Source organism: Cylas formicarius, unplaced genomic scaffold (genome assembly GCF_029955315.1).
Source record: "Cylas formicarius isolate icCylForm1 unplaced genomic scaffold, icCylForm1.1 PGA_scaffold_1__22_contigs__length_36826433, whole genome shotgun sequence".
NCBI lineage: Eukaryota > Metazoa > Arthropoda > Insecta > Coleoptera > Brentidae > Cylas > Cylas formicarius.
Window position 1 is genome coordinate 31,826,300 of NW_026844264.1, and position 16,083 is coordinate 31,842,382.

Genomic DNA, 16,083 nt, shown 5'->3' on the forward strand with positions numbered 1-16,083 from the left:
AAGATAACTATGGATGACGTTATATAATGAATATAATTTTTCTTTGGTGTCTACATTGTTGATTCACCTGCAGAAATTTTAATTATAAGTGTCAATAATCTAATTATGAATTCAATTTGAAGAATTGTTTTTTTAAACTTTCTTTTCGGTCGTTTAGTCCGTATTCTATAGTCTGTGCTATATAATTTTGACAATCCAAAATCATCCTGAAAAAGTTTTGTTTTTCGACATTATTTCCAGAAATTGAGCGGTATTTATATTTGCTTGAAATTGCCTTTCTTAAACTTCAAAAATGGTGTTTTCTGCAATTCCTACCGAAATTAAGCCAGTAGCGCACCTAATGAAATTAGCAGAGGAGCATGAAAGTAGAAACATTGTAGTAGCCTATTGGGGTAATGTAAATTTGTAATGATTTCGTCTATTTAATTTACCCTTGTTTAGCTCGCATGGCCGCATGTCGCATGGCATTGGAGATGACGCCCGGAAAGAGAAGCCCTCAAACTACTGCATTAATCAATGAAATTTTAAATTGGCTTGAACAAGTAAAAGTAGCCAACAAGGATAATGATGGTATTCGTAGTGAAACTGCTGCACAAGCTATTATAGAAGACTATACTCTAAATTTGTTTAATTATGCCGACCAGCAAGATAGAGCGGAGATCTACAACAAGTAATAGTAACAAGTTTCATTGTCTTTCTAATATTTCATTTTTTTCACACACTTCACTTTGGATATGTTTCAGAAACACTGTAAAGTCTTTCTACACTGCTGGTATTTTGTTTGATGTGCTTCAGCAATTTGGTCCGTCAGATGATTTATCAGAGAAAAGGAAGTATGCCAAATGGAAGGCGGCCTACATTCACAATTGCCTAAAGTGTGGAGAGGCTCCTATACCGGGACCTCCAAATACAGATCCAAAAAATAAATTGGTTCATATTAGCGAATTGCCGGAAGAAGAGCAGCAACGTTTACTGGCAGAAAAAAAACGTTTAGAAGAGGAGCTTGAACAGCAGAGGCAATTGGATGGTGATAATGGTATTAACCCAGATGAGTGGGATGACAAAGATATTTCCTCCCCTCCACGTGATATGCCTACCATGCCTAGTGATGAGCCTAATAATGGCTTTGCGTTTCCAAAAAGTTCACCTATAAGTCCTTATGTCCCTGAAGCTCCTGGTTTTGTAAGTCCTGCGGCACCTTCTACCCCACAACCCCTGCCACAATCAACAACCCATACTCTACCTTCGAATAATGGTAATCAGATTCCAGTTACTCCTGAACAGATTCAGAAGGCGCAGAAGTATAGCAAATATGCCACTTCTGCATTGAACTATGATGATGTTAAAACTGCTATAGATAATTTACAAAAAGCACTGAATCTGTTGCAGTTTGGAAGAGAGTAAAAAGTTTTTTGATATTATGTTATTATTTAGAGCATAAATTTTTATTTTATAACACATATTGTTAATTAGAATAATTGCTTTGCTTTTGTAAATACATATTTTTGTTCTTAACCTTGCTATTTAATAAAAATTTGATTTGTATATTTTATGGGTTTTCTTAGACTAAAGGGATTTTTTGAAATAATATGTAATAATAACATTGGAGTTTGTTGGGATGATGTCAATTATCTAAGATGACCAGTTGAGTTGAAGTGAGTTAAATACAATGTTACGTCTCACGAATTGAAAAATACGATGGATTATATCCATTAAAAAAAATGACTCTTTGCAGTTTCAATATTTTTAAATTTGTAAGAATAGAGTTTACTTCCGAAAACGACACGCATCTTACAAAGATGTTGATCGTCTGCGTCTTCATAAAGTAAGACTATATCATAGAATAATAACCATATTGGGGAAAATTGAGCACAACACACTGGAAATTATTTGGATGTTCGCAATTCGATCGCTAGGACGCGCTGCCACCGTGCAACGTATGCCGAAGCCATTGAACCTTGTTTAGATCAATGGCTAGAACCGAATCCTCTTATATTGACATAGGGTAGCTTAGCAACGCCGTATATACACATTAATGTGTATACAAACATGTCATCTTCGCAGTGCAGTTTTTAATTTAATTTTTCACATTTTACGCTTCCATCTTGTATATTATATACCTACACCTAATTAGGTGTTCGAAAATATGACTTCCGTTAGTCGAACAAATTCGGAATCTACTCAAAAATCAGACCAGTGCGAGGCAGGAAGTAGGTTTGTATACATTTTTAAAGTATAATCAACCAGGCAATAGCTTTTTAGAGCCTAACAATGTAAAAAATTTAGACGATAATTAAAATCAAAAACGCCTTTTCTAAAAACATGTCCTTCGAAATAATTTAGTTGAAAAATAATGAAAATTATAAATACATTCATAAAAATTAAATATTTTTGCTGTAACTGAAAGTACAATGGTAAATACATTATTCTTTCAGGAGTAAAAGCTGCGATACTTTGTGCACCTCAAGTTCGAGTTGTTTTTTTAAAAAAAGGAAACCTATGAATCCATTGGCATATCCCGTAAGGCCGACGCACAAAGCCAATCCGGTAAAACAACGGGTCATGTCTGCGAAACTGCTAAAACTGCGACAGCTACAAAGTCAACTGAATGACGCAAATTTCCATTTAGCCGTAAGCAGAATTCGAATGTCTACATCTAAACCATTCTACCAAGACATGACGGGATAATTCAAAATTAAAGTAAAAATGAATAAACTAGACCTTTTAAACTAATTAAGTAGATATTGATTATTGACTGTATAAATTAAAACTATTTATATCTACTATTGACGCAGATTTTATAGTTTGTACATACTATACATTCAGGGTGTTCATTTTAAGTGAAACATTAAAAGAATACTTAAGGTCCGTCAAGTTCGAGAAAAGTTTCCCATGCCCTATCCAGGCTCGCTTACAGTGTTGACAAATTTCTTTTAGTTCATGAAATGCGAGGTAATATGCGAACAGCTCTTACAGTATTATCAGAAATTAACAGACTGTTAAATAATCATGTAGGGGTTTTTCGCAACACTGTAAGCTAGTCTTGAATAGGCATTGTATAATTATGATTTTTCGCGATTTTCAAAATTTGCTTACAGTATTGCCAAATTCTTTGTAGTAATTACGACAAATACAGGATTCCGCACATGCCTCTATATTATTATTATTATTATAATTATTATTTATTGTTTATAAGAAATTACATTTCTACAATAAGAAATCCGCATCAGAGCTTAAAGAAAATAAAATCGTAAACTAACACAGATCTATCAGCATGTGATATCAGATAGACCGATACAAATTATAGTTTTATTTTTACTCGTTTTTAAGAAAAACGCGGGTCTTTAATATATTTTATAGTAAAATAAGCAAGACGTCTTAACTTACGTGTGTCCAAATTTTTTAAAGCTGTATTAAAATTATTTTTATCGGAAAACTTCACGGTACGGAGACCATTATACGTCGGGAAAGTAAATAGAAGGCGCTAAATTGCTTCAAATTGTTTAGTGTTACATAGGGAGCCAATCTGTTCCGAGCATTTCCGAAAATCGTACATTCTGCGTCATCTTCACAGAACATTTAACGAGGTCTAGGCCTTTTTTTGTCGAAAACGAAGTAAGGTACGAAAAGAAAGTTTTAGTTTTAGTTGCAAAATTTGAAAAAAAAAGTTAAAAATTTCAGTGGCGTACATTATTTTGTCAGAAATATTCGACAGGGTGCTTCCTGGAAAAATGCAACTGCACTTAATAATTGGTTATCAGAACATCAACACTACCAAATTTCAACAAAATCGGTCAAAGGATATTTATTATTTCGACCATTATTACCGAAAACCCTGTATATCTAGTAGTTATACGAATTTAACGGACCTTGTAAGCCTACCGCTTAAGTCGGACATCGCCCTGTATAATATATTTTTCTAAAAAACCAACATTTTTGAAATATACTTTAGTGTTATAAATAATATTGATATCACATACGATAATTTGAGTTAATATGTTTCAGGAGGTTGCTCGGGAGAACCAAGTTTTAAAAACATTACAAAAACGGCAAGACAAAGCCTTATCACGGTAAGTTTTTCGATATACTTTATAACGAAGGAGTGCTAACCTGTAAAGGTGAATCATTTCAGATACGAAAGTACAAACGCAGATCTTCCAAGATTACTTCACTCGCACGAGGAAGAACTTCGAATGTTGTCGGAGAGGAACAAGAGCTTGAAAAAAAATTTGAGAGAGTTAAGCGACCAATTGAAATTAAAAACCGAAGAGCTGGGCAAAGCGAAAGAACAACTGTCGCGTCTAGAAAAACTGAATAGAGATAAACACCTGACGGAAAGGGAAACGCTCATGGATAGGTTGGAAGATTTAAAAATGAAACTGACCAAATCGGAGGAACAGGTGACCGTGCTGAACAGGAAATTAATACTGGAAAGCAAGATCTCGAAACAACGATTGAACACAGAAATCGTAAAGTATAAACAGAGCCAAAAGGAACTGGTCCACGCGCTCGCAGAAATCGATCGACTGACCGCGCTCGTCGAAGAAAAGGAGAATACGACGGCGCGACCGAGAAAACCGTTTGGGAAGTTCGGAAACCATCAATCGATGTCGATGGTCCATTTGGGCGCTCATCAAACTCTAGATGGCAACTTGACGAAAGAAAAAGTGGCATCCGAAGAAAATTTCCCCCAGACGCCAGTACTGGACGTAAAACTCGAACCGATCAGAACGAAAACAGAAGAAATCCGACGAAACTGCCACACGGATTTGCTTAAAACTCCCATGGAAAGTATAAAACAGAGACTGTCGAATAGTGCGGAAGGTATTTCTCCAAAAGGAGACGAAGCGGGTCGCGATTTCCTCAAGAGCAGGCCCAATTCTTCCTTAAAGTTGGAAAAGATCGTGAAAGTGAACGACGGCGACAAAACGAAACCGGACCAATCGCCACGGAAGGATGAGTTGCGAAAACGCGATAAATTAGAACTGAACCAAGTGGATAACGACGAATTAGTAAGGCGCGTTTCGGAACCAGATTCGGCGAAATTCGACCGAAAATTCAACGAATACTGCTCGGAAATCGTGAGCAACATGAAAAGTTGCTCGGAAGTGATCGAATTGCATAGGGAAAATCTCAAGTCGTCGCAACGCGATAGCGATACCTTATTGGCAGCTTTCAAGGACACCGAACAACTTGAATCGAAGCTGAAAAAATCGTTTTTCCATTTGGACCAGTCGGATATGAGTTTCGTACGCGAGATCTTGAACGAGGAATACAAGTTTAAAGAAAAGGGGGCGAACGGTAGGAAAGAGCCGATCGTCAGTATCGATAACAAAAAGAAATTGCTCGCCACTCTGAGGGCTATCGACAACGGCGAAAGTTTCGATAGTTTAGAAGATGGTAAAGCAAATCAAGGGACGATAATGCAAGAAATTTACGGCAACGTTTCCCACTGACCATTTTCAATTCATCCCTATACAATCTTGTTTATGTTGTAATAAAAGATCGATGTTAGCTAAAAAATATTGGATTGTTAAATTTCGTCTTGTTGGAAAATGATATAATAAAGTATAGGATGTCCGAAAGATACCAAAACTAACCAAACCTTACACACCTTTAAAAACAAAGGAATTATAGAACACAAAAAAATCAAAAAGAACTGTAAATATAGAAAAGAAACGTTTAGGGCGTAGTGGCTACGCTAACTCGCTAAAAAACAAACATAAGGAAATAAAAAAAAAGAAATGTAAACAGACTGTCTGTTGATATTTTTTTTTAATTCGAAAATTGCAATTCTAAGCTAACAAAATTACTCGATGTGACTATTTTATAGTCTTCCAAAGAGTGAATTAAAATATTTACAAAATTAAGTCTCGTTGAAATACAAAGCTCAAGAAATAAAGAAAAGAAACATTTAGGACGTAGTGGATAGGCTAAATCACTAAAAACAACAAACTTGAGGAAATAAAAAACTAAAAAGAAATGTAAACAAGGAAACGTAAAAAATCTTTAATTACTTTTTTTTCCGGCCGAAAATTGTAATTGTAATCTAATAAAATTACTCGATGTGATTATTTTATAACTGTACAATGCGAATTAAAATAAAAAGAAAATAAAAAAAAAGTTAAAAAATGAAGTCTGGTTGGAATGTCAACCTCAATGCTTTCTGCTAGCATTAGTACGTCGCAACGCAATACTTTCAGCGTCTTTGTGGAGGATTAAAATATGTAATTTATTCATTCTCCCAAAAAACTTTAAATATGCAAGTCACCAAATGATTTTTTTAATATAGTTAAAATAAACCCATTTATTTGTATACATCAAATAAATATTATATAACATATATACAGTATCGTACATTCTGGTATCACACCCTATTTTCCCTCGTTGGCCTCTCCTTGAAGGAGTGGTTTTGAGTATGCCAGAGTTTGTAATAAAGACTGTCTATGTTCTGCAGCAGAGCTTTGTGATCACCCCTTTCAGATACTTTGCCATTTTCGAAAACAAAAATTTCATCCGCATCCATAATCGTACTCAAACGATGAGCGATGCAAATGCTCGTCCTTCCTTTTGTTGCGTTCCTTAACGCTTTTAGTATATTCTGCGGGAACCGCATATTAATAACAAATCGTTTTTCAACATATCGAACTTACGTGTTCCGTTATCGAGTCCAAAGAACTCGTGGCTTCGTCGAAAATCAAAATGGGAGAATTTTTTAAAATCGCCCTCGCGATTGCCACTCTTTGCTTCTCCCCGCCCGAAAGTTTTAAACCCCTTTCGCCGACCTGCGTTTCGTAGCCCTGGGGCCATTTCAAAATTGAATCGTGAATTTCTGACATTTTGCCAGCCTCCACCACATCTTGTTCGGACGCGTTCAGGTTACCGTAATGCAAATTGTATTTAATGGTGTCGTGGAACAGTACCGAATCCTGTGGTACAATTGAAATGGATTTCCTCAAACTTTCGAGATTTACGTCGCGGATATCTTGGCCGCCAATAAGTATACGGCCACGAGTAGGTTCATAAAACCTATAGAGCAACCTCACCAACGTTGTTTTGCTACGACAAGAAAAAAATGGCATTCCTTTTTTATTTCAGTGCCGGATAACTTATAATACGCAATTCGACATTTTAAGTAATTTATTTACATGAGTGTCAATAACACAGGTGTACCGTGTTTTTAATGTTTGAAAGCTGTTTGCTTAATTGTATTTTTTTGGGTGCACTTTTTGCAAAAAACGCCACATGTTTGCTCTATCATGTCATTTTTTTTATAGCGCTCTATATCTGATTTTATGAAATTTAATGTGATTTGGCAACACTGGATAATATTAGATTTCTCTGCAAAGCAACAGAGTTGGCGTAGAAGCTTCAATACAGCGTTGCCACCAGCTTATGCGCAGTCTGGTTGTATTTTTCGTACTATTGTGTTTGCGATTGTTGAGTATTTCTAGTGTTCTAGAACGTATAAATAACTTTTGTTATGTCTGTGGTGGTTATGTCGTAATAAAGCAAAACCTGGTAGCTAAAATATATTAAGAGATAGCTTAGTTGACCCTAAAAAAGTTTTACTGCCCTCTTCATATCAAAAATAGACAGCGTTTCAATACTTTTGGGAGAAAACACAATTACCAATGTCGACAAAAACACCTGAGTTACATTTAAAGAAGTAATTGATAAGTTTCTAAGAACGAAAAATTCACACTTTTGTCTTCTAGGTTGTAATATGAGTTCGAAAGTGCATTTCCTGTTTTCACAATTGAACTATTTTCCTCAAAATTTTGCAGCAGTTAGCGAAGCACATGGAGAGATTTCAGAACATTAACTAGGATTCCAGTTTTTAACTGAATAAAAAAATAATTTGTTTTTTTTTTCGTTTAATATTTGCAAAAAAACCTTACGTCATACAATCAGCCTACCAAAATCAAAAAATCAGTTTTCAAAATAAAAACATCTGGCAAAAAGTTTAATTATAAAAAGAGTTTAATTATAAAAAGAGATAATATCGGACCCTATAGGAAGGATAAAGGAATAGGTTCAATGTCAATTGAACCAATATTTTTTTATTATTTTTAATTTTTTAAATTGTAATTGTTTCGGGACGGTCATAGAAAAAGTATAGTATGCAACACGTTAGAGAAACTTTTTCAATCACTCCTTTAAGCGCAGGCTCCACTCATGACTAACATGCTGTTTATGAAATTTATTACATATACTATAACCTAAACCTAATCTAACCCCAAAACAGTACTCACCCTGATCCGGAACCCCCTACAATTGCAATTTTCTTGCCAGGGGAGATGGTAAGATTAAGGCCATTTAGGATCTTCTTTCCAGGTCCGTACTCGAAACTAACATTGTCAAAAACAATTTCCGAGTTTTTCGAATCCACATGTAGGTAGGGTGCGTTAGGTTTGTTCTACAACCACATTGTTTCAAGGGTCAACAACTTTTTCTCATAGAACTATCTTATCGATGCAATAAATAGGTTTTTGGACCCTTTCAAAAATTTCATTACCTTTCAACAAGTATTGATAAATCAAATAAAATTTAGTAGTATTCTGTATCTGTCAGAGCTTATAGGGTATAGGAAAAGTGTCCAATTTATCTTAGAAATTTGTTAAAACACTTTAAGCTTTTTTACAGCAGTTATTTCAATAACCCAATAAAAAAATAATGTATTTTAATTCAATGGGACAAACGACACTGGTATTACTCACTTTAATTGAGCTGTCCATGGACATGAGTGTAAACATTGTTTGCATATCCACCAAAGCCTGACGAACCTCCCTGTAAACGCTACCCAAAAATCCTAAGGGTATTGATAATTGAAATAACAAACCATTAACCATCACTAGATCACCCACCGTCATGTTTCCTAATGACATTGTCTATAAAGATGATTGTGAAAATGATATCTAAATTTTGTTAACCTTTCAAAATTTCATTAGCTGCCAAAATCATAATACCACTCAGGGCGGCACTGAATATGGCATTTTGTCCAAAATTAAGCATAGCTAAACTGCTAGTGGTTTTCAAACTGGCCGCTTCATATTTTTTAAGAGCCGCGTCATATCTTTCTGCTTCGTACAATTCATTGTTAAAATACTGAAAGCAAAATATTTTATGCAACAATGCTGTCACTTCAAAGATAAAATGTGGCATACTTTTACAGTTTCATAATTTATTAATGAATCTATGGCTTTATTTCCAGCCTCGTTCTCTGCTTTATTCATATAAACCCTAAATTTTGTCCTCCATTGGGTTATTCCTAAAGTGTATACAGCATAAATTCCCACACAACCTAATGCAATACCTGTAAAAGTTAATACCAAAAGTTACTAGTACTAATATATTTTTAAAATACAATAAAATTTTTACCTGCAAATGCCGATCCACATTTGAGATTTAAAATTGTAGACACCAGAGCGAGTTCAAAAATCGTTGGAACAATATTAAAAACCATAGCAGTTAACACAAAATTTATTCCTCTGGATCCTCTATCTATAGTTTTGGATAGAGCACCTAAAAAATTAACCTCGAAAGACTAGCTGGATTAGAAAAGTATGTATATCACCTGTCTGTCTGCTCAAATGAAATGATAAATCTAAATTGTGCAAATGAATAAATACATTTTTAGCTATCCTCCTAATGGAGTGTTGCGCGACTTTTGCAAACACAGCATTTCGCAATTCGTTGAATCCCGCGGCTCCTGCTCTAGCTACACCATCTGAAAAAAAAAATACCCATTGAAAATTTATATTAGTCTTTATTTTCAAATATTTCCCTACACCCAAGTAGAATACTTGTTGCCACCGTAGCCAAAGTTTGTGGTGCAGAATCCATATTGAGTACGCCGCCGGCATTTAAATTTAAATAGTCCACAGAATATTTAAAAATAAAGGGGACACAAACATTTAATAGCTTTGCTCCAACTAGTAAAGATACTGCCAAAGTTACTCGGTTTCTTATTTCCTTGTTATCTTTCGGCCAAATGTATTGTAGCATGGCTCCGACCATCTGCGTCCCACTTACTGGCTTGCTCCCCAACGGAAGTGACTCTCTTGACAGGGTTGAAGCTCCTGGATGAAAACATCCTCTTGCAGGCTGACTTTTTGGCAAACTAGTAGGTGCCTTGTTTAAAACGTTTGCTAGAATACTAGCGTTTACAACTGGGGTTTTGTCTGTGTCGCTACTAGTCGTGGAAGACTGAAACAAATCTACAAGTAGAAATAGCCAATAGGTTGGAATTACGTAAATGTATCCTACCTTTTTAATTTGATACGTTATAGGTAAATATTTGTTTGTAATTTGTTGTCTTTGAAAAAAATGGCTAAAATTGCGACTACTAATTCCCTTTTTTACAAAAAATCCTAGTGATATTTTATTAACCTTAAAATATAGTACTGCCGCCATTGCGGCACAAATGAACTACTGTCAGGAATGGAATATGAGTTGGACACTTCGTTTCGAACTTGAACGCCTCATATCGGTCATTGATTAGTATTGCCATTTATCCGATAATGAACATTTAAAACTAATGTACAAATTGCATAATGTGTCAGACAAATCTTAAATTTACATGCATTAATTTAACTAATTTTATTTCTTAGGCATATACTCCTGGATCAAAAAGGTCAATTTTTAATTCAAATACATAATTAGTGATTTTCTACGTTTTTCTTTAAACAAACACAAAAAAATGTTAATAATTTAATGGACCAATGCTTAAAACAGTATACATGATATATTTACAACATTTTATGAGCATACATATGCTGTGATTGTAAAAAATATAGTTTAATTTCAAGCAATAATAGTTCCTTACCTCAAAGCGAATAGAGATGAATAATACTTTAAACTTAATAAAACCAAGTCCAGATAATTTATATGTAAAGATAAAAACAGCAAATGTAACGATAAATAAATAGGACATTTTTTGAAGGTGCTTCTATTATAGCAATTATGCTTCTTCAGACTTTTCAGTTTCAATTTCAGTAGCCTCCACATCAACTTCTCTACTACCATTTTTAATTTTTTGATCATCACTCTCGTTTTCTTTATTATCCTGTGCGTCTTCTTCAAGTTCTTGCGTTTCTTCCATTATAGGCACAGTATTATCTTCATTGATTTTAAGCTTTGCGTCATCAGTATCATTAGTAGGCACATCTTTTTCTGGTGAAATTTCTTTAGCATCCTTAGTTTCATCATTTACCACTTCTCCATTGCCAAGGGTTGTTTCCACATTCGAAGTAATAATTGTGTCACCAGGAGCTAATTTTAGGAATTTCTCCATCTCATCCAACTCATTGGCCATATCAAAGGCGTCATAATCCTAAAAACAGAAGTTACAATATTTAAAAAACTGTGCATGGTATCTCATTCTAAAAAACTAGAAAAGCAAACAATTTGTCATAAACAATAAACTAAAAAACAATATAACTAATATTAAACAAAAATTCTAAGGAGTGCTAAATAAACGTAAAAATAAATTTAAAAATAAAGCCAACCCCACAATACTCTTCTTCATTAAAAATCTGTGGAGGTAGGGGATGTCTAGGGTTGGGGTCACCTATTGTTCCGCCAAGAAGCTTGGAATTATTTTGCATATACTCTTTCGCCTCTTCCATGTTGGGTTCGGCGATATCCAAAATTTCATACTTAACATTTTTTGAATCAAGAATCAGCAAAACTCTCTGTTGTCGCTTTTTCACCTGCCAAAATCACAACAGGTGTAGACAGGTCAATTAGGCCAAAGAACTAACAAATTCTACCTCTTTATTTCCGGATATTCCGCTTATATACACTTTCACTACCATATTTTTGGCGAATACTGTTAAAAAATATTGTTATTTATAGGTTTTAGAAGAATATAAGGAACAAATTTCGACGAACACAGTTAACTTGGCAGGAAAAAAAAAAGTACAGTTGGTGGGTTTCGCTTATTCCGTGGCAAGGAATTGAAAATAACGCTAAATAGAACGTGCCAAATTACCAATAGTGACGTCAGAAAACTGTTACCACGAGATAATTCCATCGTGAATGTGCTGGCATTAAGTTTTCTCAGAAAAACGTGTACCACATTGATATATTACATGTAGGTCTATTTCAATTTCAAATAATAAAAAAAGATACTAGAGATCACGATCCCCATGAAATTTGACTAAATAAATTTATAGGTATTAGTATTTTTTTGATATTCAACCAGAAAAACAGAAAAAATATTTAATCGTTACTGCAGGAAGTTTTGAAGAGACAATCAAAAAACGTTGGAAGTGCGATTCCATGCGCATGCGTGGTTGTTTGACGTCTCGTTCAAAACCAATGTCATATCAATCCACCCAATACGAATTAGTGCGGCAATTCGACAGGTGGGTTTAGTTGTGGAATTTTTAGGGCAGTTTTTTCAAAATGTGCTCTGTGTTCAGCGAAAACGAGTTCAGTGTGTGAACATCACTGTCTGGAAAAACGACAGACGGCAAAGTGCAGGTTATTGTGTGAAATATACATGCATGCGCGCAAAGTCCTTTGCTTCTCTTGGAAGAAATCGTACCGTAGTAAATCTCATTGCCGACCGAGGTACTATAGGCGGCACTCTATTATATATGGATTTTGTTGGAACTTTATGAAGTTGACAATATCGTAAAGTTGTTCAAAGGAAATCAGTTGAACACGCTTCAGTATGGCGTGATTTTGAAAAATATATCCAGCGGTTAATTTATCTGATCAATATATCGGGGACGGGATTAATTTTGAAGTCTATCCACACGAAAACTCTGAGATAAATTTAAAAATTCACTTTTTATTATGAAATTATAACATAAAAATGTAGCTACAATTTTTACAATAAAATAAAAACAAATGAGACGGAACTATTTATATGTCTATAAATATTGTACGAATGTATATTACATAGATGCAATGTCTAGAACACAGTTTGAAGCGATCTAAATAAATCATATCACAGGATTTTACAAAAAGTAAGTTAATATCAGGAGGAGTTATTGTCTATTGAACTGGTATCGCCTGCCTTTAAAATGCACTTTTTGTAGTGGGTTCTCATGTTACTACTCTGGGAAAATGCCAGGCCGCAGTTTTCGCAGGAGTAGGGTTTAAGTCCTGTGTGGAAATTCAGATGCGTCTTGAGGTGATGTTTCTTGGTGAAACTTTTCGGACACAGATTGCACGCGTAAGGTTTGATGCCTGAAATATTATTGTCCCGATTAAAAACTATAGAAAGTTCGAATATGAATTTCAAAACCTGTGTGCAATCTGGCGTGCAAACTCATATTGGATCGGTCTGCGAAAGTTTTTCCGCATTCTGGACAAGAATAAGGCCGTTCTCCGGTATGCACGCGTTGGTGTTGCTTCAGCAGCATTTTTCTGGAGAATGTTTTGCCGCACGTGGGACATTCATGGGGTTTAACACCTAGAAAATTTTCTTAATTAGATATATCGATACATGGAAATCTTTGGTTTTAAATGAACTGAAGCGGTGTAAATAGCTTATTTGCACAACTGCCCTTTTGAAAATTACCGATGATATTTTTAAAGGTCTAGATGAAGGTAAAGTTACTGTTCTGGCTCTCTTGGATTATTCAAAAGCTTTTGATACGCTCAATTATTCTTTACTTGCCGCAGTTTTACATTACATAGTTTTTTTTTTTGTAAACGCATAAATATACTTTTTAGTTATCTCAGTAATAGGGTCCAAGCAGTGACATACAATTCAAAATTATCTTTTTTTATATCTCAATAAAGGCGTTCCACAGGGACCGATCCTTTTCTCTATATATACTTCAATTTTTTTGTTGCATTCTTCGAAAGTAAAAATAAACTAAACTTCTTTTCGACAAAGTATAGTGACTCTGTAAAAAATTTAGATCTACTATTGAACAGTGAATTGTGGTTTTCAAATCACATACCTAAATGCCTTCAAAAAACTTACTTCAATTTAAAGATCATTTACCAAAACAAGGATCATTTAAATAGAAAAACAAAAGTATTGTTGTTCAAGTCATTAGTGTTATTACAACTTAATTTCTGTGATGGTATCTTACATCCATGTTTGAATCACATTGAAATTTTTCGAATTCAGAATTTACAAAACTGCTGTTTGAGGCTGATGTTCTGCGTAAGAAAATTTGTGGGTATGTCACACTCTCCAAATGGTGGGATGGATAAATATGCAAAATAGAAGATATATGCATTCTGTTTGCTTATTTTACAAGATTTTAGTGAATAGATCTTCTTCTTCTCACACCACCACTTGACTCGATACATTTTTAGTACCTACTATTATAAAGTATATTAAGTTTAAGCTTCAAATATTTAAATTTAAAAATAAAATGTACTATTTTTAATGTATCTACAAAAAAAACTCTAATTAGGAAATAATTACCTTAACTAACTAAAAAGTTATGTTATATTGAACAGATAGTGATTAAAATTTTTGGAGTCACTAAGGATTTTTTTACACCGCTTGGCACTTCTTGGCACTCAAAATTAAAGCCCGAAACTTGCTCTCCAACATCGCAAAATCCGCATTTAAAAGCCTAGAATTAGAACAAAAAACTAAACGTCGGATAGTCAGATTTTTTTTAACTATTATAAAATTGATTATGCAAAATTCAAATATTACTATTTTTTTCAAAAAGTAGACCTTAATGCATGTTGAAAAATTTATAATAATAAAACCTGGTCGTAGTGGACAAAATAGTCCATTACAAGGTTTGCTAAGTTAAGTTTTCCGTTTAAGCCCTTATAGAACTATTTAAAAGAAAATCTTTTTTTTGTGATCCATGGACATAACGGATTACAAAATTTTGCAGTTACTAAGTACGGACCTGTAAAATGCAGGAAGTTTCTAATTATTTCTCATCAACAAATAGTCGTCGACAAATGGTCAATGTCAATATTCCCCAGTATGTGCTTACCGGTATGTATTCTGAGGTGCATATTGTAAGCTACTCTTTGGTTGAATCTTTTAGGGCAGTGTGGACACGCGTATTCTTTTTTGTCTCGATGAATCTTCATGTGACTGCTCAGGTACCCTTTGTCGTTGAACACTTTTCCACATTCGGTACACTTTGCAGAAAATTCCTTCGTACCGTCATGTACTGATCTAGAACAAGGAGATGTCAATTTTACTTTGGTTAACATTTCCGTTGAATTATTACTATTTTTATTATTAATTATAAGCAGAAACCTGAAGGTAAAAAATTAATGACTTGACTGACTTCTATATAAATTAAACGATGTTTCGTTATACTACGTACGTATTTGTTAAAATTAATTGGATTTTGGAGAAGGAATGTTTAAAAAGTTGATTTTGTGTCGAGATAAAGTAAACGGGCCTATTTGGTAATATCTCGAGTGCGTTTAAAATTAAATCAATTTACTTTCTCTTTTCGTGTACCAATTATAAAACCAACAATTCTTATCTATTTACGTAAAAAAGTTTTATATAAAAAGATTCAAAAATCAATATTGGCAAGATCATTCTTGGTCATGTCTCTGATGATCTATCCTACATTGTCAACACAATAGCTCTTTAAACATACAAAGAAAGTTAAAAAATACTGTCAATAACTATAAATGGTCATTGTGATATACAAAACAGATAGGTCTTAGTATATTCAGAGAATTACAATGAGCTTCGAAGAAACCAACTAAATTTTTATTTTTCGAAACTTATTTGCCTCATATCAGTAGTTAAATAAAATTTTAAGCTTTTGTATAAAATATAATAACGGTTTTTGAATTGTTTGTTTTATTATGTGAAAAAAAGTCCACTCCATTCTATACTATAGGCAAAAGAATGGCGACACTTCATTTATAATTTGTTCTAAAAAATGCTGTCTCAATTGAAAAAAAAACAGCGAACTATTTTAGGTTTTCCAATGAATATGTAAGACTTTAAGGCAACTGTTTTGCATTTCCAAATTTTGCCACGAAATATTTAATTATCTGACTTAAGAAAAAGCAAAAAAGTCATGTTAATTTGAAAGTGTCTCTCAAAAATATTATACGCTGGTTAGGTTAAACAATTTTTTTCTAATACGAATATTTCAGAATCAAAAT

The 16,083-nt window shown here is 33.9% G+C and overlaps 5 protein-coding genes across 9 annotated transcripts in view; 2 read left to right on the forward strand and 3 right to left on the reverse strand.

Moving 5' to 3' along the window:
- The first annotated feature begins 143 nt into the window (after positions 1-143).
- Positions 144-1,552, forward strand: LOC132697339 (vacuolar protein sorting-associated protein VTA1 homolog). Its single transcript, XM_060662760.1, has 3 exons — positions 144-392; positions 442-670; positions 744-1,552. The coding sequence occupies exons 1-3, from the start codon at positions 293-295 to the stop codon at positions 1,402-1,404; spliced, it is 990 nt and encodes a 329-aa protein (XP_060518743.1). The 5' UTR covers positions 144-292; the 3' UTR covers positions 1,405-1,552.
- A 480-nt stretch (positions 1,553-2,032) lies between these two features.
- On the forward strand, positions 2,033-5,458 carry LOC132696568 (lebercilin). 2 transcript variants are annotated; one of them, XM_060661464.1, is made up of 4 exons: positions 2,033-2,214; positions 2,436-2,631; positions 4,006-4,070; positions 4,133-5,458. In XM_060661464.1, the coding sequence occupies exons 1-4, from the start codon at positions 2,147-2,149 to the stop codon at positions 5,454-5,456; spliced, it is 1,653 nt and encodes a 550-aa protein (XP_060517447.1). In that variant the 5' UTR covers positions 2,033-2,146; the 3' UTR covers positions 5,457-5,458. The 2 variants fall into 2 exon arrangements, with proteins under 2 accessions (XP_060517447.1, XP_060517448.1); XM_060661465.1 differs by having other exon boundaries at positions 2,057-2,210.
- A 769-nt stretch (positions 5,459-6,227) lies between these two features.
- Positions 6,228-10,959, reverse strand: LOC132696567 (iron-sulfur clusters transporter ABCB7, mitochondrial). 3 transcript variants are annotated; one of them, XM_060661462.1, is made up of 10 exons: positions 10,829-10,959; positions 9,792-10,209; positions 9,578-9,730; positions 9,382-9,525; positions 9,168-9,316; positions 8,934-9,108; positions 8,721-8,878; positions 8,256-8,419; positions 6,654-7,059; positions 6,228-6,601 (listed from the first exon to the last, which is right to left on the reverse strand). In XM_060661462.1, the coding sequence occupies exons 1-10, from the start codon at positions 10,934-10,936 to the stop codon at positions 6,368-6,370; spliced, it is 2,109 nt and encodes a 702-aa protein (XP_060517445.1). In that variant the 5' UTR covers positions 10,937-10,959; the 3' UTR covers positions 6,228-6,367. The 3 variants fall into 3 exon arrangements, with proteins under 3 accessions (XP_060517445.1, XP_060517444.1, XP_060517446.1); XM_060661461.1 differs by lacking the exon at positions 10,829-10,959 and adding an exon at positions 10,270-10,449; XM_060661463.1 differs by lacking the exon at positions 10,829-10,959 and adding an exon at positions 10,270-10,409 and having other exon boundaries at positions 9,792-10,220.
- Positions 10,701-11,932, reverse strand: LOC132696569 (SH3 domain-binding glutamic acid-rich protein homolog). The gene is made up of 3 exons (XM_060661466.1): positions 11,775-11,932; positions 11,511-11,714; positions 10,701-11,335 (listed from the first exon to the last, which is right to left on the reverse strand). The coding sequence occupies exons 1-3, from the start codon at positions 11,817-11,819 to the stop codon at positions 10,964-10,966; spliced, it is 621 nt and encodes a 206-aa protein (XP_060517449.1). The 5' UTR covers positions 11,820-11,932; the 3' UTR covers positions 10,701-10,963.
- A 914-nt stretch (positions 11,933-12,846) lies between these two features.
- The window catches only part of LOC132696488 (zinc finger protein 19-like), a 46,361-nt gene continuing 43,124 nt past the window's right edge, over positions 12,847-16,083 (reverse strand). For both annotated transcript variants that reach the window (XM_060661332.1, XM_060661333.1), the window contains exons 5-7: positions 14,937-15,124; positions 13,262-13,429; positions 12,847-13,203 (exon numbers count right to left, since the gene is read on the reverse strand). In XM_060661332.1, coding sequence (XP_060517315.1) covers positions 12,992-13,203; positions 13,262-13,429; positions 14,937-15,124 — 568 coding nt within the window. In that variant the 3' untranslated portion in view covers positions 12,847-12,991. The remainder of the gene's footprint in view (positions 13,204-13,261; positions 13,430-14,936; positions 15,125-16,083) is intronic.

Coding starts and splice junctions, on each gene's coding strand:
- LOC132696569 (XM_060661466.1), bottom strand. CDS start 11,819: ATGGTAGTGAAAGTGTATATAAGCGGAATATCCGGAAATAAAGAG. Junction 11,715..11,774: donor GAATATCCGGAAATAAAGAG/GTAGAATTTGTT, acceptor TGATTTTGGCAG/GTGAAAAAGCGACAACAGAG. Junction 11,336..11,510: donor ATGAAGAAGAGTATTGTGGG/GTTGGCTTTATT, acceptor TTCTGTTTTTAG/GATTATGACGCCTTTGATAT.
- LOC132696568 (XM_060661464.1), top strand. CDS start 2,147: ATGACTTCCGTTAGTCGAACAAATTCGGAATCTACTCAAAAATCAGAC. Junction 2,632..4,005: donor ACGCAAATTTCCATTTAGCC/GTAAGCAGAATT, acceptor AATATGTTTCAG/GAGGTTGCTCGGGAGAACCA. Junction 4,071..4,132: donor CAAGACAAAGCCTTATCACG/GTAAGTTTTTCG, acceptor GAATCATTTCAG/ATACGAAAGTACAAACGCAG.
- LOC132697339 (XM_060662760.1), top strand. CDS start 293: ATGGTGTTTTCTGCAATTCCTACCGAAATTAAGCCAGTAGCGCACCTA. Junction 393..441: donor CATTGTAGTAGCCTATTGGG/GTAATGTAAATT, acceptor ACCCTTGTTTAG/CTCGCATGGCCGCATGTCGC. Junction 671..743: donor AGAGCGGAGATCTACAACAA/GTAATAGTAACA, acceptor GATATGTTTCAG/AAACACTGTAAAGTCTTTCT.
- LOC132696567 (XM_060661461.1), bottom strand. CDS start 10,416: ATGGCGGCAGTACTATATTTTAAGGTTAATAAAATATCACTAGGATTT. Junction 9,731..9,791: donor AACAAGTATTCTACTTGGGT/GTAGGGAAATAT, acceptor TTTTTTTTTCAG/ATGGTGTAGCTAGAGCAGGA. Junction 6,602..6,653: donor TGGACTCGATAACGGAACAC/GTAAGTTCGATA, acceptor CGGTTCCCGCAG/AATATACTAAAAGCGTTAAG.